Here is a 17,149-nt window from a genome sequence, read left to right as displayed (position 1 = left end):
CTGGGAGTAATCCTGGGGCAGGTCTGCTGTCCACTGGATCACAAGGGCAGATGTTAGCTGGCCTCTCTGTCTACTGGCTCCCCTCCTCACCCCTGGAGTACCAGAGAGACTCCTGGAAATTGCCTAGTCCTGAGAGGCCTTGCTGTCTCCAGACACCTGGACTTTCTCGCATCCATCACTTCCTGAAATGCTGCTCCTGCTCATGGGTCAGCAAGCAGTTCAGATGTCACCTCCTCTGAGAAGCCTTTGTAACGCACAGCCTCAACTGGGCACCTCTCCTCAAGCCCCATTTCGTGCCCTCCTCACGACGCTGTCCCTTGACCTTTATCTTACCAGTATCGCTGTATGGGTCTGACCAGCGATGCTGACGAGTCTCAATGGGCAGGCTCGGGGTCACCTTGTCTCTGGGTCCCAGTGTCACCCCAGCAAGGACAGCCTCCCACCAGCCCTGGCCATGCTAATGAGCCAACGCGTGAACGACCAAGCACAAGTACAAACAGAGGCTTTGCTGTGGAGGCACAACGCCAGGCGACATGGTCAGATCCTAAATAAAGCCATCTCCCTTCCTGGGGGGACTCATGTTTTCCTTTTACCTGCGGCCTCTATAATCTGAGTTTCTACCTATTAATTATTCTTTTGCTCTAGGGCACCTGCTGTTTGTCAGCTTCATGCTGAGAAAATCCAAACCAGTATGCCACAGAATTAAATTTTTAATTAAGATTAGAGCTTCTCTTTCCTGAGGAGGAAAATGCTCAGACTCCAACACTGCTTGGCCTGTGTGTCTGCATGGGCAGCGTCCATTCCGCACACACCAATGCTCTGTGGAGAAGTGGGCCTTCAGGAGGAGAGAATCCGTCAGTCCTGAGGGTAGCGGGGGAAGGCCTGAGCTCCATTCTGCATGGCCGCCTCACAGACCGTCTTATATTCAGCCCCACAGGCCTTATGCTAATCTCAAAGACTGGCAGAAACTACCAGCCAGCTGGAAGGAGGAATAAAATAAGGCACGGAAATGCTCTTCAGGCTGTAAAGCTCCACTGGGACCCGTGAGAGCTACTGGGAATAAAAAGGAGAGAATGGAACCAGCCCGTCCATCGTCTGCCAGCTTCGTGGGAGGCTGACGTGGGAGCAGAGTCGGGAAAATCACACATGGGCCGTCAACGTTCGGTGGCCAGACGCAGTCACAGTCCCCGGATTGCAGGCTGTGTCCTCGGGGTGAGGCCAAGAAGCATCAGAGCCCCTGCTCGCATCCTCACGCCACACGGGGGAAAGGAGTGCTCTCTCCTTTCAGACTGCTTTCCCCATCGTCCTCACCTCACCACTTACCTGCTACGCGTGCAGTCTGCTGAAAAGGAAGCCAAGGCTGTCTGTAAAAATCCCAGTGAACTCAGTGAAAACCCACACGTGGGCTGTGACCCGAGGCTCCCCCTACAGGCAGGACGTAGAGGGTGGCTCTTCTCTCCCAGACACCAGCACCGAGCACCCTCCGCCCAAGAGTGGTGTCCTGGTCCAAGAGCCACTGGTCACCGATGATCTCATCGCGGCATGCCTTCAGAAAACATAAGGCATGGTCCCACCACTCTTGAAAGAACGCGAACGCCGAGATTTCTCCTCTAAGAGATTCCAGAAGATTTATCGCAAACATAAAGAGTCCACTTGAGGCTTGGGATTATGTCATGCACCCACTGCATTTGCGACAGAGTCGGGGATTCCGAAGGCGCTGACCTAAGGGGCCACCTGTCTCGGGGGTGGGGTGTCAAACAATGCCAGCTCACAGGCTGCCTCGGAACAAAGGAGCACTTTCTGCAGAAGCTGAGAAGTCCTCGGCGCCGAAGGGGGACCTGCTGGGGCAGCCAGGGAGGAAGAGCCGCCCGCCCTTCCGCAGTCGGGGAGTCCATCCATCCACACTCAGGTCAGGGCCACGACACACAGCTTCCTCCGCGGAAAGCGTGCCGAACCACATTTCTGCATCCATGAGACGTGGCCAACCCTTCGGCACATGTGCAAACCTGAAGACGGTTACATTTGGGAACACAAATCCAAGCCACCTCTTCATGGACTCACCTCCCACCCCTCTGAGCATTCCTCCAAAAAATGACACGCTTCTGAAATACCCGCAGAAGACCAGTGTTCAGTAGTGAGCATCTTCAGTCATGGCTGGTCTGCACATGTGGCTGGTGGCGGAACCCCCGACAAACTACCAAGCTTGGGTCCGAATCACAGGGTTGGATACTCAACCGTCACAGACTGGAATACCGTCAAGAAGGGGAGCCCCTGGTCTCCTGGGGCTCATTCAAATTCAGTTCATTAAACTTAAATGAAAGTTTCATACTCAGCTCCTCGGCCGCACTGGCCGCCCTTCAAGCGCTCGGCGGCTGCGTGGGGCCAGCAGCTGGCGGCCTGGGCGGCGAGACAGAGGAACTTCCCGGGGAGCAGGAAGCTCCGCCAGCAGTGCTGACGCAGGAACGCCAGGCACAGGTTCAAGTCCCAGCTCCGCCACTCACTGACTGCGGCTTGCGGGGGAGTTCCCAGGACGCTGAGGGTACTTCCTCCTCCTGAAATGGGGGTTAACAGCAGGACGCAGCTCACGGGCAGTGGAAGTGAGGTGCTCCTGTGACACAATCAAAACCCGCCGTGCACAGTGGCCGTGGTCCGCGGCCTCACCACAACCTGCGCCCGCTGTTCTGCTCTGACTGCAGGACAGAAAGGTGCCTCAGCGGTTTGAGTTTGAGGCCGTATCTGCAACCAGTAAATCTTCCCGCAAAGCTCCTAGTAACAGTGTTGCCAACTCTGTAGCATTCATTCAACAGGCGTTTCCTTTTTTTTTTTTTTAAATTATGACACCATACAGTACGTAATTAGTTTTTGATGTACTACTCCATGATTCATTGTCTGCATATAACACCCAGTGCTCCATGCAGTCGTGCTCTCCTTAACACCCATCACCAGACTCACCCATCACCCTCCCCTCTGAAACTCTCAGTGTGTTTCCCGGAGTTCAGAGTCTCTCATGCTTCGTCTCCCCCTCCAATTTCTCCCTCTTCCTTTTTCCCTTCCTTCTCCCAATGTCCTTCATGCTATTTCTTATGCTGCACAAGTAAGTGAAACCATAGGATAATTGACTTTCTCTGCTTGACTTATTTCACTCAGCATAATCTCCTCCAAACCATCCATGTTGATGCAAAAGCTGGGTATTCATTCTTTCTGATGGCTGAGTAATATTTCATTGCGTGTATGGACCACATCTTCATTATCCCTTCTCAACAGGCGTTTCCTGAAGGTGCCCACCTGACAGAATCAGTCCTGTGCCAGGACAGCACAAAACACGAAGGAAAGAAGTGGCTGTCTCGAGGCCCGTCGTGCAGATGCCGGCTTCGGGCAGGGCCTCAGGACCAGAAGACCCCATATCTCCCATGAGGAACGGAGCCTCTGGCAATGCTGCAGGGAAAGGTCAGGGTTCTGGCAGAGAAAGGTCAGGGTTCTGGCAGGAAGAGCGAGGAGAAACGGGAAGGAAGCCCCGACAAGACACGCGGTGAGGGCAGCGGGATGGGCACGTCAGACAGGACAGGAGGGCCTGATGACCACACCTGCAGATCCCAGAGTCCCTTCCCACGTCATCCTTTATTTCTTAGGTTTAAAAATGTGTTTTTTCTAGTGACCAAAGTCACATACATTCTCTTCAAAGCTGGACGTTCCTTGTGGCTCCATCTCCTCTTCTCAGAGGTGAGAAACCTGAAGTCTGGCCCCTACCCCGGGTCACCCACAAAACACCACGGAGGCTGCAGCTGTGGGTGGGGACGGGGAGGGCTACTGGCAGACGTGCCAGAGAGCAACACAAACCTCAGGAGAAGGGGCTCATGCAGGGGAAAGGCTGTGTACGCACAGAGATAGGCAGGGGGCTGGGGAGAACGGAGCAGGCCTGTGTGCAAGTCACTGGCAGAAGGAAACAAGGGCAGCCTGTCTGCCTGCGTCCTATGGTCAGGGCGCGCCACTGGAGCAGCCCAAAACACACACACGCCACACACAAGTATACATACAAACATGCACACACTTGCACACAATGTACACACATGTATACACACAATCACACATACCACAAATATGTACATGCACATGCACACATGTATACAAACAATGCACACATGCCACACACAAGTGTGCACACACATATACAAATGGCACACATCGATGCACACGTGTAAACACGTGTACACACAATGTATGCACACCACACACAACTATACACACCACAGAAATACACACATATACACACATAAATATATATATGTACACAGCACACATACACACACCATATACAAGCACACCTACAGACATAAATATACACACACGTATGTGCATTATACATGTATATATGTAAGCATACACACACCATAAATACATACCTACTTATACATATAAATGTACACACGTGTAGGCACACATATGCACATACCATAAATATGCATATACACATACACACGTATACATGTAAACACATACATCAAATATACACATTCTGCATATAAATATATACACACAAATATGCATAGTACACATATATATAAGCACATACATCACCACACAGATGCACGCATAAATACATACACACCTGTAAATGTGTGTGCATACATATGCATGTAAATACACACATACATATTTCTCCCAAATGTCACTGACATCATGACAAAGAACACGCTTACTTAAAAGTCATACTGGTCCCTTCTTTCCACCCTAAGCCAGCAGACATGCAGTGGAGATGTGCTCAGGGGTGTGGTTGCAATAGACCCAAGTCATTTTTTTATATAAGGCAATTTGATGCTTTAAAAAATCTCACTGGAAGAGTATTTAAACTTTTTAATAAAAACGAAATCTTTTATGTTATTACTATGTACCATGCTAAGTGACCAGTCACGTTTTTTAAATGATGAATTCCAAGGCTTGACAGCTCATCACAGAAACCTTCCATGGCATCCCAGCAAAGGATAAAGCCAGACACATCTGTGCGTGTATGTGTGACTCTGTCTCTCTCTCACACAAGCGCACAGACACAAGAGAGAAAATGGCGGACGGACCCTGCCTGGCATGAACAGGGCCATGCTGGTGGGCTGGCTGGCGTGGCCATCCTGGGCATACTCGGGGCTCCGGTCCCAAACTGTCAGCTACACCTGGTCCTTCCCAGGCATATACCCACGTCAAGGCCCTAGGGACAGCCGGGCCCTCTCGAATGCAGGCCTGGGCATGCGCGCAGGCCACCTCCCACCCCTTACAGAGGCCCACCTCCTGCAGGGCAGGAACCACAACCACAGAGGCCGAAAGAACCACTCACCACTTTGAGCTCCGGCACAGATCGACTTAACGTCCATTCCTGGCTATTCACAAAGGCATCTGTAAAACAGGACGTAAAGCAAAGTCAGACACCACAACTCACTTCAGTGCAATCAGAATGCCCCAGAGTGCCACTTCCCAGACCAGGAAAACACCAAGGATGGTGGAGACCCCCCCATCCTCATGTTCCTCCTACCCCATTACTATCCCAAGTCTGGGTCTGTCTCCTAAACCAGGACGTACACTCCATCCAGCAACACCAAGGGGCCTCGGGAACTCCACGTCCCTACCTCAGACATCCCCGCCTGAGCCCCACCAGCCCGTGTTGTCCAGGGGGTGAGCTAGGAGCCTCGTGATCCTGCACATTCGTAGGCAGGACGATCAAGGAGGCCCCTGGCTTCCCGGGAACTGACCCCATAGCTGTCAGTCAACTTCTGATTTCTCAGTTTGTTGCTAAGAGAGTCTTATCTGAAATTCCACCAACAAAGTCACAGAGGGAATGAGTTTTGAAAATCCCAATGTTCCCCATACAACAGCCACTTATGGTTCAGGAGACTTAGTGGAGCTCTGATGCTCACACACACATGGTACACTGAAGATGCGGCCAGGACTGGAAGACCTGCCAGAAAGATGGGGGAGGGGGCGCCCAGCCACCTTGAGGTGCTCTGCAGAGCCCAGCCCCATCCCAGCCAGCAGGCTCGTGGTGCCCGCCCTTCCCGGGCGGCCGTCTCTGCCGCTCACCTCATATGTGTGGGTCAGGTGGGCCCACCCAATTCAGATGACCCCACGACCCAATTCCCCACACCTCCCGCTCACCCCTTCTCATCAGGGAGACCCCACAACACCGCCAGTACTAGGCACTTAGGAACAGATGGAGCCAAGCTCACAAAGACGTGGTCACCTGCTCCCACCACAACCAGCCCAGGGCCAACACTTCTCATTCCAAATGGGATTCCCTTTCTATCTCTTTCCCACAAATTCAGAAATTTCATCACTCTGCGTTATATCCAAGAAGAAGTGAAGTGATTCACAGAAGTCAAGGAATGCCCATCATTTACAAAGAAATACATGATGTTCTAGATCACAGGGGCAGGAATGGAAGTAAAGGGCAGGACCGTGCAGTTCCACTGGGGCCATCCCGTAGAAGGACAAATAACATGTCTGAAGGAAGCAAGGCGGGCACGATCCATGGGGATGCAGAAATGAGCTCCTGGGCCCTGTAGAGGGGCATGGGAGATGCCCAGCACAGAGGACTCCACTGCTTAGGACGGGTCAGAGGTTTGGGAGAAGACAGAAGGCTGTTAGCAGCCGGGGCAGAGGCACAGCTGATGCGGACATGTCTGGTCACCTCGAAACCTTGGCTGCAGAAGAGACTGGTGCTGAATGTCAAAGAGTTTGTGCTCTGGGGCGCCGAGGGGCTGGCTGGCGGGTGGAGCTGGTGAGCAGAGGGGAGTCGGCAGGAACGCAGGAAGAAAGACCTTCGTGAAAGTAAAGACCAAGGGCAGCTGTTGCCCCCCACTGAAGCCAGCAGGCTGGGGGCTGTCAGGCGCACCCGCTCTTCAGTGAGCCCAGCAGCCCCTGCTTTGCCACAGATAAGATGTCACCTGTAAACAGTGAACAGGGACGCTGTGAGCAGGGAGCCTGAGCCCCGGTAGGAACTAGGCAATGGTAACCAACATCCTTCCTAGTGAACGGCACTGCGAATTAAGTTGCCAAAACACTTACTTTCTGTCACCAACGGCTCTCTTGGGGAAAAAATGGGAACGTGGCCTTATATGATCTGCAGGGTGACCCCAGTGACCCAGGGAAGTCAGACACTGCGTCGCTTCCACCACGAATTTTGGGTTTTGGCTTACCTGTATTTTTTTTAAAGATTTTACTTACTCGTTTGTCAGATAGAGAGAGCATGCGAGCACAAGCAGGGGGAGCAGCAGGCAGAGGCAGAGGGAGAAGCAGGCTCCCTGCTGAGCAGGGAGCCCAATACGGGACTCCATCCCAAGACCACGGGATCATGACCTGAGCCAAAGCCAGATGCTTAACCCACAGAGCCCCCCAGGCGTCCCCAAACTATATTTTTTCCCAATCAACTGTCATCAGTTTTAACAGTCTCTTTAGGCAATAAAATAAAAGAAAGGGGGTCTGTGGCCAGACTGTTTTCCCAAGATGGGGGAGGCAGCTTGAGACTTGTGCATACAGATACTACTACTGAGGTTCATTCCCATCTGGGTCTCCCGCACTCCTGCTGAATATAGAGGTCACTGAATGGTCAGCGTGTCCATGGACAGTGGCTTCGGGGCTGGAGAATGGAAAATGCTGGTCCTGGCACTGCCTGGGTGCCTGCGATCTGCCTGGTGCCCTCATGGGGAGCAGTGCCTGTGGCACTGTGGTCAGCCCTCCTCGGCACCCCTAAACTCCTGCTCATCCTTCTGAGGGCAAGTAGGACTCCGGACTTTCCAGCTCTGAGCCCACACTGCTGGTGTGGTGGAATGTGGGGATCACACAGACACTGAGTTGAAAATCCCCTGCCTCCCCCTCCTCCTGGGAGGCCCCCCCTCCTTTAAGGAAAGCGCACAGAGGCCAGTGGTGTCCCAGGACCTGCGTCCATCTGGCTTCCTCCTCCTGGGTACTGGGCTGGCCCGCCAGGTCTGCTGACCTGCAGGCTGAGTCCAACTCCAGCTCAGACAACGTCGAAATGTAAACAAGAGGCTCCATCCACATGGCAGAGAAGGGAACCCTCATTTGTAGCTGCCCCGCTCTCCTGGTCCCAACAGCAGCCTGCCTCGATGGCCTGACTGCAGCCCTGGATTACAGCACAACAGCACACACCCCACTGGGGCTGAAACACACAGACAGACGGACCCTCTCCAGGGGATGCACAAAGACCCTCAGTGGGTCTCAGGAGAGCATCCTCAGCGGTTGCCCACACCCCTGCCCCAGGCGTCCCAAAGTCCTTCCTTGTTCTTTTAGAAGAGACACAGCTACAGAAAACTCAATGTCAGAGAAAAGTTCCTCTCCCCAGAGTACAAGCTGCTTTTCTAAGAAAAGCACTAGAGAAAAGCAAAGGGACAGGGAGGCTGTTTTTCCAGAACGCTCCCTTCCAGGGCCACCTCCGGCCACACACTGAGACAAGACTCTGGACCCCAAGGAATGCAAACACCCGCTAATGCTGACAGGTAGGAGGACAGACCTAAAGTCGGGGCCTGGGAGCACAGGAAGGAACAAAAAGAAAACAAAAGCGAGGCTATCCATTTTAATTTTATTTTTACTCTAAGAGAAGAATGGTATTGTTTCCCTTGCCTGTATGTTCTTGAAATTCCTTGTGATTCCTAATTCCCTTTATTCTCCACTTGCTACTAACACTAATTGAGGAACTTGGCTCTAGGTTTGCCCTCAAAAATATTCATGTGTGAACCACAAGTGTACCCAGGAAATTTAAGGCCCTCATTACACGACACACAAAAAACACGCTCCAACCTGTAAGCCAGAAATGTTCCTCTTTGGCAACCCCCTACCCCCGCCATGTGCCAAAGAGCAGAAGTGGAGGCATGACGGGACACGGACGGTCGATAGGGGTGCACCGATCATCTGCCTCCCAGCAGTGGGAACACACATGAAGACAGGCCCAGCAGACACACGGACGTCAGAAAACCTGTTTCTGCCTTCGTGCCCTTGTATTCTCTATCATTCCAGCACGACTCGTCCACGCTCTTGATGTATTAAAGGCAGAAATTCAAGTCTTGAAGCTGGCAGAATTTTGCAAACTAGCTGAAAATTACACCTTGTCCTTCAGCATTAAGCTCCAAGTTAATTTAAATGCAGGGTATGAGCATTAACCTCTTGGTTCCAGCAACAACCAGGAACGCCAGGGGTAAGATCGACCAATGAAAAGACCTCTTCATTATGTCCCCTTTCTGCCCAGTCTGCACCAACCACGTATACTTTGACATCAGAAAAGCATCAAGGGGCACCTGTGTGGCTCAGTGGGTTAAAGCCTCTGCCTTTGGCTCAGGTCGTGATCCCAGGACCCTGGATGGAGCCCCACATGGGGCTCTCTGCTCAGCAGGGAGCCTGCTTCCCCCTCTCTCTGCCTGCCTCTCTTCCTACTTGTGATCTCTGCCTGCCAAATAAATAAATAAATAAATCTTAAAAAAAAAAAAAAAAAGAAAAGAAAGAAAGAAAAAAAGAAAAGCATTGAGCTGGAGAGTGACTTCCTTCCTGCTGAAAATAAGCACTCTCTAAGAATAAACACTCAAATCCACTGGCATAACGGTAAATCTCAGTTAAAATAATTGAGGATAATCTTATTAGCATATCCGGTCGGGGAAGCTAAAGTTAGAAAGGGATGTATTTTGTCTTCTCCTGGTCCTCTTACCCCCTCACCCCAAACACCTGTGGGAAGGACTTTCCAGGAGCACAGAAATTATGAGTACAAACACATGTCTTCTTTACAAAATGCAATTAAATTTCTTTGCTATCCAGGCAAACAGTGCAATTTTTCCATCACAACTAATTTGGTTTGGAGACAAATAATTTCAGTAATTAAAAAAAAAAAAAGAGAGAGAGCGAGAGAGGAAGAAAAGAAAGAAAATTGCCCAGAGTACATGTGACTTCAGCATCGTCTGTTTAATGAGCGGAAATAAGTCCATATATACATACAGAATGGAGCACACAGAGAAAACAGGAGAGCTGCACTCGTGTTTTGTGACCGAGCCCGTGACTCTGAAGATGGTCTCCAGAGCATGCACAACCCCTGTGCTTGGTAAACACCACAGCAGTTGGTGGCTGGGTTTTCCCTGCTCCTGGGAGCACCAAGCAAATGTCACATCTACACCAGCAGATTCTAAATCCCTCCCTCTTTCCTTTCTGTGTTCCTCCAAGTTTACTCCCCATCACACTTTGTCTCAGACCCCTCAGCCCAGACTAATCCTAGAAATTCAGGATCTTGACAAGAAATACAAGTTGGTGAGGATGTGGAGAAAGGGGAACCGTTCAGGCACTGTTGCTGGGAAAATGCACTGATGCAGCTACTGTGGAAAACAGTACGAAGGTTCCTCGAAAAATAAAAAATAAAAATACTGTATGATCCAGTAATTCCACTACAGGTTATTTCCCTAAAGAAAATGAAAACACTAATTCAAAATAACACATGCACCCCTATGGTTACTGTGGCATTATTTACAAGACCCAAGACAGGGACACAACCCAAGTCGTGAGGAACTCAGTGCCAGAGCCTCAGAGTCCTGGCTGGTGGTGTCCTCAACCTTGGGTGACTTTGTGAGTCTGACCCTCAGTGTCCTCACCGGTAAAATGGAAGTATTTCCCTCCCACGGATTCCACGAGGACCTGCAGCTGTGACGGAGTCTGTGCCTGGCGACAGGCCGGACTACCTGCAGCGGGACCCCCTCGGCTGCCTTTGGAGGTGTGATGAAGAACATTCGGGTGTCCCCTTTCTGGGGTAGACACATGCTACCTGCCCTGGGCCCACAAGGGACAGTGAGCCATAGGGGAGCCCGAAGTGACATGTGGCTAAAAAAGCACTGGGCAAGCAACCACACCCCAGTTCTCCTAGGGCAAAGAAACACGTAAGGCTCAAGTGAGTAAAACCAGCTAAAAGTATCATCAGTTGGTATCAATCTCAGTTTATATTATGTTCAACCAGGTGTAACTGATGTTTTGTAGGTCAAAGGTGGCTGAAAGATGACAGTTTCCTATGGTTCAAACTACAGCACAGGAGAATGCAAAGGCAAAAATCCTATCCACATGGAGTGATTACTGATATAGAGCAGGAATGCTGCAGAATTCTAAAATCCTGAAAACACCCCTAATCAAAGGAACAGAGCAAGAGAACTAATAAGCTTCAACCAAGAAGAGCTCTTCCAGGGGACTAGAACGGCAACAAGGCCCCACCTCCTGGATCCCCACCTCCCCAGATTCTGGCTACCCAAGGACCAGGGAGGCCAGCCCAGCTTCCACAGAGGCTCCAGTTCCTCTCCTGGCCCCGAGCCCGTCCTCGGGGCACAGAGCCTGCAGCCAGAGGCTCACCAGCGATCTCATTAGACAGCTGCATCTCACTCCCTCATCTCTCACTACATTAAACCCCCATCCTTTGGCTGGTGGGTTCAATCCCCAGCAGAGCCATGGACTCTGATTTCTTCCTCCTAATTGCCAACCAGAAGCACAGCATGTGGCCACAATTAGAACGACTTTACAGTCTCGCCTCCCCTCTGCGATCCCATTTGGCTCCAGTGACCACAAATAGAGGTTCTAAGCAAAACTCGCGAAATTATATACAAGGGTTTAAAAAAAGGAACCTGAAATTGCAGGTGAAAATTTTAAAACAATGTATTATCTCATGGACTGAGATGCTAATTTAAAAACCTTAAATTTCACAAGGATTTTATTAAAAAAAACAAAACAACTATTCTTTTTAGCAAGAGAAAAGCGAAGGAGCATGCACACATAATCCCAAAATATAAACGGAAGCAATGGGGAAAAGCAAGCGCACCCACAGGGAACAGGCAACATGGCTCCTACTGCAGCCTCATTTCTGTGCTGAGAAAGGAAATGCACATCCTTAATAAAATAAGGAAATCCATTTCAACGCAGCAGGAGAGAGCCCCACTGCAAACTGGTTAATACGTTGATGAGTCACAAAAGGAGGACTTAAGCTCACGGGCACCACCTGCCACCGTGTGACTTCGTTTCTCATTAGGAAATCTTTGGATCTCTATAATAAATGGAATAAAGCATAAGCCGCCGGGATACCAGACTCATGTCAGGGGTCCCTGGAAGTCCATGTTGCTTCTCAGTGGCCTCAAAGATCCGCACACAAGACAGTCCCTCCCACCCCCGCCACCATCCCCATTCCTAAGCCCCTCCCAATGCAAATGACAACAGGGCTACCAAGATGCCCCAATCCCACCACCAGACTCATGCCAGCATTGCAACCCCCAGCATCTCCCCCGAGGGGCCCCAACAGGACCCAGAACCCTTCGCTGCACTGCTCGGAGTGAGTTGGACCCTTTCCTCTCTCCCCTAAGAAGCCCCCAAGGCAAAATGGTGCCCGCCCAGATGAACTCTGGGGAATCCGCAAGGTTCTCACTTTCCAGAGGATGATGGCTCCCTTCCCTACACTGTCCTCAATGATGTTCCTGAGTGGCTGCCGCGCACCTGGTTCCCAAACCCCGAGAACACCAGTGCCGTGGCACAAGTGGGAACAATGGCTTGGAACACTGTGTCGACGGTCAGAAAAGGAGAGGCTGTGGGGATCTGGGGATAAGAAAGCAGAGAAAGAAGTCTACTTTCCTTCTTCTAACAGGGAAAGAGATGGCCACCTAGAGCCTCAAGGACAGCAGGAGAACCAGCTAGGAAGGGCTCCTTGGTGCGGCTCCAGGCCTTTGAAGACCTGCGTTTCCTTCCGAAGGACACCCGTTTCTGTGCTCCGGCCACCTCCCATGGTTTATTTGTGAACAAGAGCAGGTGTCTTTCTGGGCCAGCACTGGGCCCCCAGCTCTTGTTAACCTGAGACACAGAACACAAGAATGCCACACACGCAGAAACGGGCCCCCAAGCCTCTCAACACAGACGTCCCCAGAACAACCACCCGCGCGCAGGCCCCAGAAATACCTACGGCTGCTCCCTTGCCTTTTCTGGAAAAACATCACACCCTGGGTTTGCTGACTTCACCAGGGTCTCACGTACAGCTCTAACTCCCCAACCCCGACAGTGTCAGGGCAAGTTTAGACAGCATCACTGGGAGCGAGATGTTTGCAGGACAAGCAGGCCTCACAAGGCCTTGTCTGTTCCCCTGTCGGCAGAGAAGGAAGGGTGCTCCTTGCAGGTGGTTAAGGCACCGTCCAGAAAACAGAAACCGCTTCCAAAGCTGGGCTCTGAATTACGCCAACCCCTGTGGTAGCAGAATGCAATCAGGACATGGCTGTTCACCTTCCAGAGCCTATTTCGCAGCTGTAAAGAGGAAATTCTGGCCAGGAGATGCTACAGGGGTTTTAAAAAGGAGAGACTCAACTAGGTATTTGGGGATCCTCTTTAACCAGTGAGAATTCAAAAGGGTCACAAAACTTTCAGGAAAAAAAAATACCTCCAACTTCCAGTATCTATCAGGCAGCAAGTGAAACTGTTATGAAAAGTCAGCCTCTATCTCCCCAGTTACACCAGCCGCTGCCACCCCAAACCTTCTCTTCCATTTCAGGCTTTCTACACCGAGACAACCCCAAACCAAAGACTCTGCCCAAGTCTGTAGGAGGTCTCCTGGTCTTGCTTGCCCTGGGCCCCAACCCACTGGACTCCGCCTGTCTCCCTCCCGGGCAGTAAAACCACAGGCCTAGGAGATCTCCAGTTTGAGTGCGGGGCTCTCTGGGAAACCTTGCCGAACCAGACTTTTTTTCTTGTTTCATTCCCACGCGAACCAGGGGTCAGAGCCTGTCGGATGCCCACAAGGGTCCAGGCTGCCAACACCTGCCACACGGCCCCCAGACCAGCCGCAGGCACAGGCCTCCCTCCAATTCCTCTCTATGGCCATGGCCGCCCCAGGGTCTCAGCACAGGGAGGCTCCAAGTGGGCCTTCAGGAGGACTGGCGGCTGGCTGGGCCTCAGGGAACAGCTTCTGTTCCGTGGAAGGTTAACAAGGACTTGAAGTGTGTGGCTGGTGTGATGAAGAGTTTACAAAGAGTAAACCCTGCGCAGCGGGTTGCGGCAGGAAGCATCCCTGACAGAGGGACCCTAGGGACCCCCGGGCCCTGGCAAATGCGCCAGCCACTGCCAAGGACACACAGTCTCGTGCAGGGGCAACTGGTCCTGCTAAGCAGCAGCACCTCGTCTCTCAGACCAGTCGGCACCTCAGATTTTATGAGACTTAAAACTATGAAAAGCTCTTTTAAGGATTCTTTAAGACATTTTAACACCTAAAATGAACCTGCAGGGTCCTTGAAAAGGAAGATGTTGAAATAAGGACATTTTAAAAAAAAAATTCTCTTTTAAAGATTTTATTTATTTGACAGACAGAGAACACAAGTAGGCAGAGAGGCAGGGGAGGCAGGCTCCCTGCTGAGCAGAGAACCCGATGTGGGACTCGATCCCAGGACCCTGGGATCATGACCTGAGCTGAAGGTAGATGCTCAACGACTGAGCCACCCAGGCGCCCTGAAATAAGGATATTTTATGAAATGGTAGGAGTCAGAAATTACGAGATAAAACAGAATTGGTAGGTTACATTCACAGCCATTTTTCTGAGATCGTTCATAGCTGTTTGTCTTACGGAGGTTTCTGTGGACCCAAGTATGACAAGGGACTCTCCACGCATGGCTTAGGTGCTGGAGGGTGGCAACAACCATGGTCCATGGAAGTTAAGACAAAGCTGAAATAAGCAAAGCTGCCCCTGGTTAAATCAAATGCTGAGGAAACAGGACAGGCCCCAAGACTGTTAACTCGTATGTAGAATTCTTACGCCAAGTGGTCTGAATTCAGTAAAGAATTGTACACAGTAACATTTTAAAATTCATGGTGCACGTGATATTTATGACAAGGGACAGCTTGATGACTGAGGACAATGAACCCAGAAGATAACAGAGGAGGAGCCGTCAGACTTCACCAGCCAGCGGACTGCCGGCAGCAGAGTGGGGGGGCGGGGTCCTGCTGCCCCAGAGCAGGGAGAAAGGTGCAGAGAGGCTACCCCGTCTGTCACCACTGCTCACAGAGACACGTCACTCCCTCTGGGGCTGCGAGGAGTCCCACGGGTTGGCCTGCCTCTGTGGCAGCTCCGTGGGGACGAACTCCCGGAGTGGAGCTGGGGGATGGCTGAGCTGTGGGGATGCTCTGCACCCCAGAGCTGGGCAATTTCAGCAAGTCATTTCAGTTCTGTGGGCCTCAATCCCATTGCCAGGGGCCCCCTGGCTGCCACACCCTGGAGTCTTCTCTTCCGGGAACAGCATCCATGCGGGCACACAGCCGTGCACGCTCCGGGCTGTCCCCAGCTGCTCTCACCGACATAGGCCCTCACTGAACCCCAGGGAGGCTTCACAGACGCCTCATCATGACCTTTGGCGAAAATAACCTTCAACTTAATTTTGATAAAACCAAGTCAAAACAAACTGAGAAGGGAAAAAAAGGAAGTATCACTTTGTAGGGTGGGGACGGGGCTCATCTGGAGACTGATTCCTCCCCCAACAGGGACTCCACCTGTAGCCCACATACAGGGAATGCACAGCAAGGTCCCAATGCCACGACCCGGTCTGTGGCTGTGCTACATGTCAGCTCGTGATGCCCGCCAATGGGACTGGGGTCCCAGCAGCACGTGGGCTGTGCCGGCAGCAAGCATGGGTCCACCACTCCTCTCCGCAGGCCTGGTCCCGGCCTCTCATCCAGGACCACACTGGCAGCCACAGAACACGGAAGCCCAAGGGTTACCCCCTCGTCATGCTCAATGCCCACCGAGCAGCCCACGACCCTGTGGGACTCCTAGGACCCCCTCAGTCACTGACGATCGGGGTCAGTACAGGTCATGGGCCAGAATTATAAACGGGAAAACAAAACAAGTGTGCCAACTCTCTCCTCATTGTCACGGGAGTGCTCACCACTGCACTGCCCATCCTGGGCCCCAGGGCACACTCCTTCTCGACCCCCCTCAGTTCTCAGCAGAAAGCGACAAGAGCACAAAGTCCACACAGAGGGGATGGTGACAGTCACGGGCATCATCTGCATCTCAGGCTGACGATGCCGTGTGGTGTCTACAAGCGTGCACCTCCCTCCACTAGGAAGCCCCCTGGGAAGGACAGTCGCTGCCCTGCTTTTTGGCTTAGTCCCCAGGCTCAGTGCTCACACAGTCCTGTGCACACAGGCGCTCACCTGGGGCCACCTGCTCGAGTCACGGCCGACCTCTTACCTCCTTCCCCCAGCACAGTGCCCCCACCACACCTGACCCGGCGCCCCGCACAGTTCCCCGGTCATTGCTCTAATGGCTTCACCCCCACAAACCACCACACCCTGGACCCACCCTGGCTGTGCATGGACAAGTCCCACGACAGATTAAGTAGAACACACCGAGCGTAAAAACTGGGCTGCAGAACAAGTCACCTGAGCCCATGGACGATCACCAGGTCCTTAACGAGCTCGATGGCAGGCAAACAGCCCCAAGGCTCCCTGGAGTTCTAGCCAGAGACCTTACAGCAGGGGTCTCTATGAGGGGCAGGGGCGAGGGAGACAGGCGTAATCTCTCTCAATGATTTGGGTCCCATTTTCATTCTCACCGAGGGCATGTATTACTTCTATAGTAAGAAAAGGCAGAAATACCTTCTCCCAAGAACCTCCTTTGTATGCCTCCAATATATACATTCGTACACAGAGCTCCCACCAGGAAGGTCCTCACACCACGAAGGGAGAAGATGAGTCTGACGGTTAACGGCACCTCCCTGGATCACAGCACCCTGCCAGCTTCCTGATGTAGCTGCCCACGACACGCACTATGCCCTTCCTGACTCATTCATTCACCCGGGGTTCCTGCAGGCAGGCCCCATGCCAAGAATTAGGGAGGTACCCAAGACCAGCTCTAAGCTGATGCCACCCTTGGGGAGCATCAGGCCAGAGTAGATGACCAACAAGGCCACAAAGAAGTCTGGGAGGACAGACCACGAGGACGCCAGGCAGGAATACAAGAGACCTTGGGAAAGGTTACGTGGGAGAGGCTGGCTGAGGGCGGGCTGGTCATAAAGGCTTCTCCGAGGGGCTGGGCACACTCAGGAGGGCAGTGAGGCGGGTGATGAAGGGGAACAGGATGAAGAGCAGATTGATATTACATGGTTGGTGCAGAGAGATT

General features: G+C 52.1%; 1 protein-coding gene across 5 annotated transcripts in view; it reads right to left on the bottom strand.

Moving 5' to 3' along the window:
• Window positions 1-17,149, bottom strand: part of AGAP1 (ArfGAP with GTPase domain, ankyrin repeat and PH domain 1) — a 515,463-nt gene that overhangs the window by 339,426 nt on the left and 158,888 nt on the right. For all 5 annotated transcript variants that reach the window (XM_044241902.1, XM_044241903.1, XM_044241904.1 and 2 more), the window contains exon 2: window positions 5,324-5,382. In XM_044241902.1, the coding sequence (XP_044097837.1) occupies window positions 5,324-5,382 (59 nt within the window). The remainder of the gene's footprint in view (window positions 1-5,323; window positions 5,383-17,149) is intronic.

Source organism: Neovison vison, chromosome 3 (assembly GCF_020171115.1).
Source record: "Neovison vison isolate M4711 chromosome 3, ASM_NN_V1, whole genome shotgun sequence".
NCBI lineage: Eukaryota > Metazoa > Chordata > Mammalia > Carnivora > Mustelidae > Neogale > Neogale vison.
The sequence above is the reverse complement of the archived record's forward strand: the minus strand, read 5'-3'. Positions and strand labels throughout refer to the sequence as shown.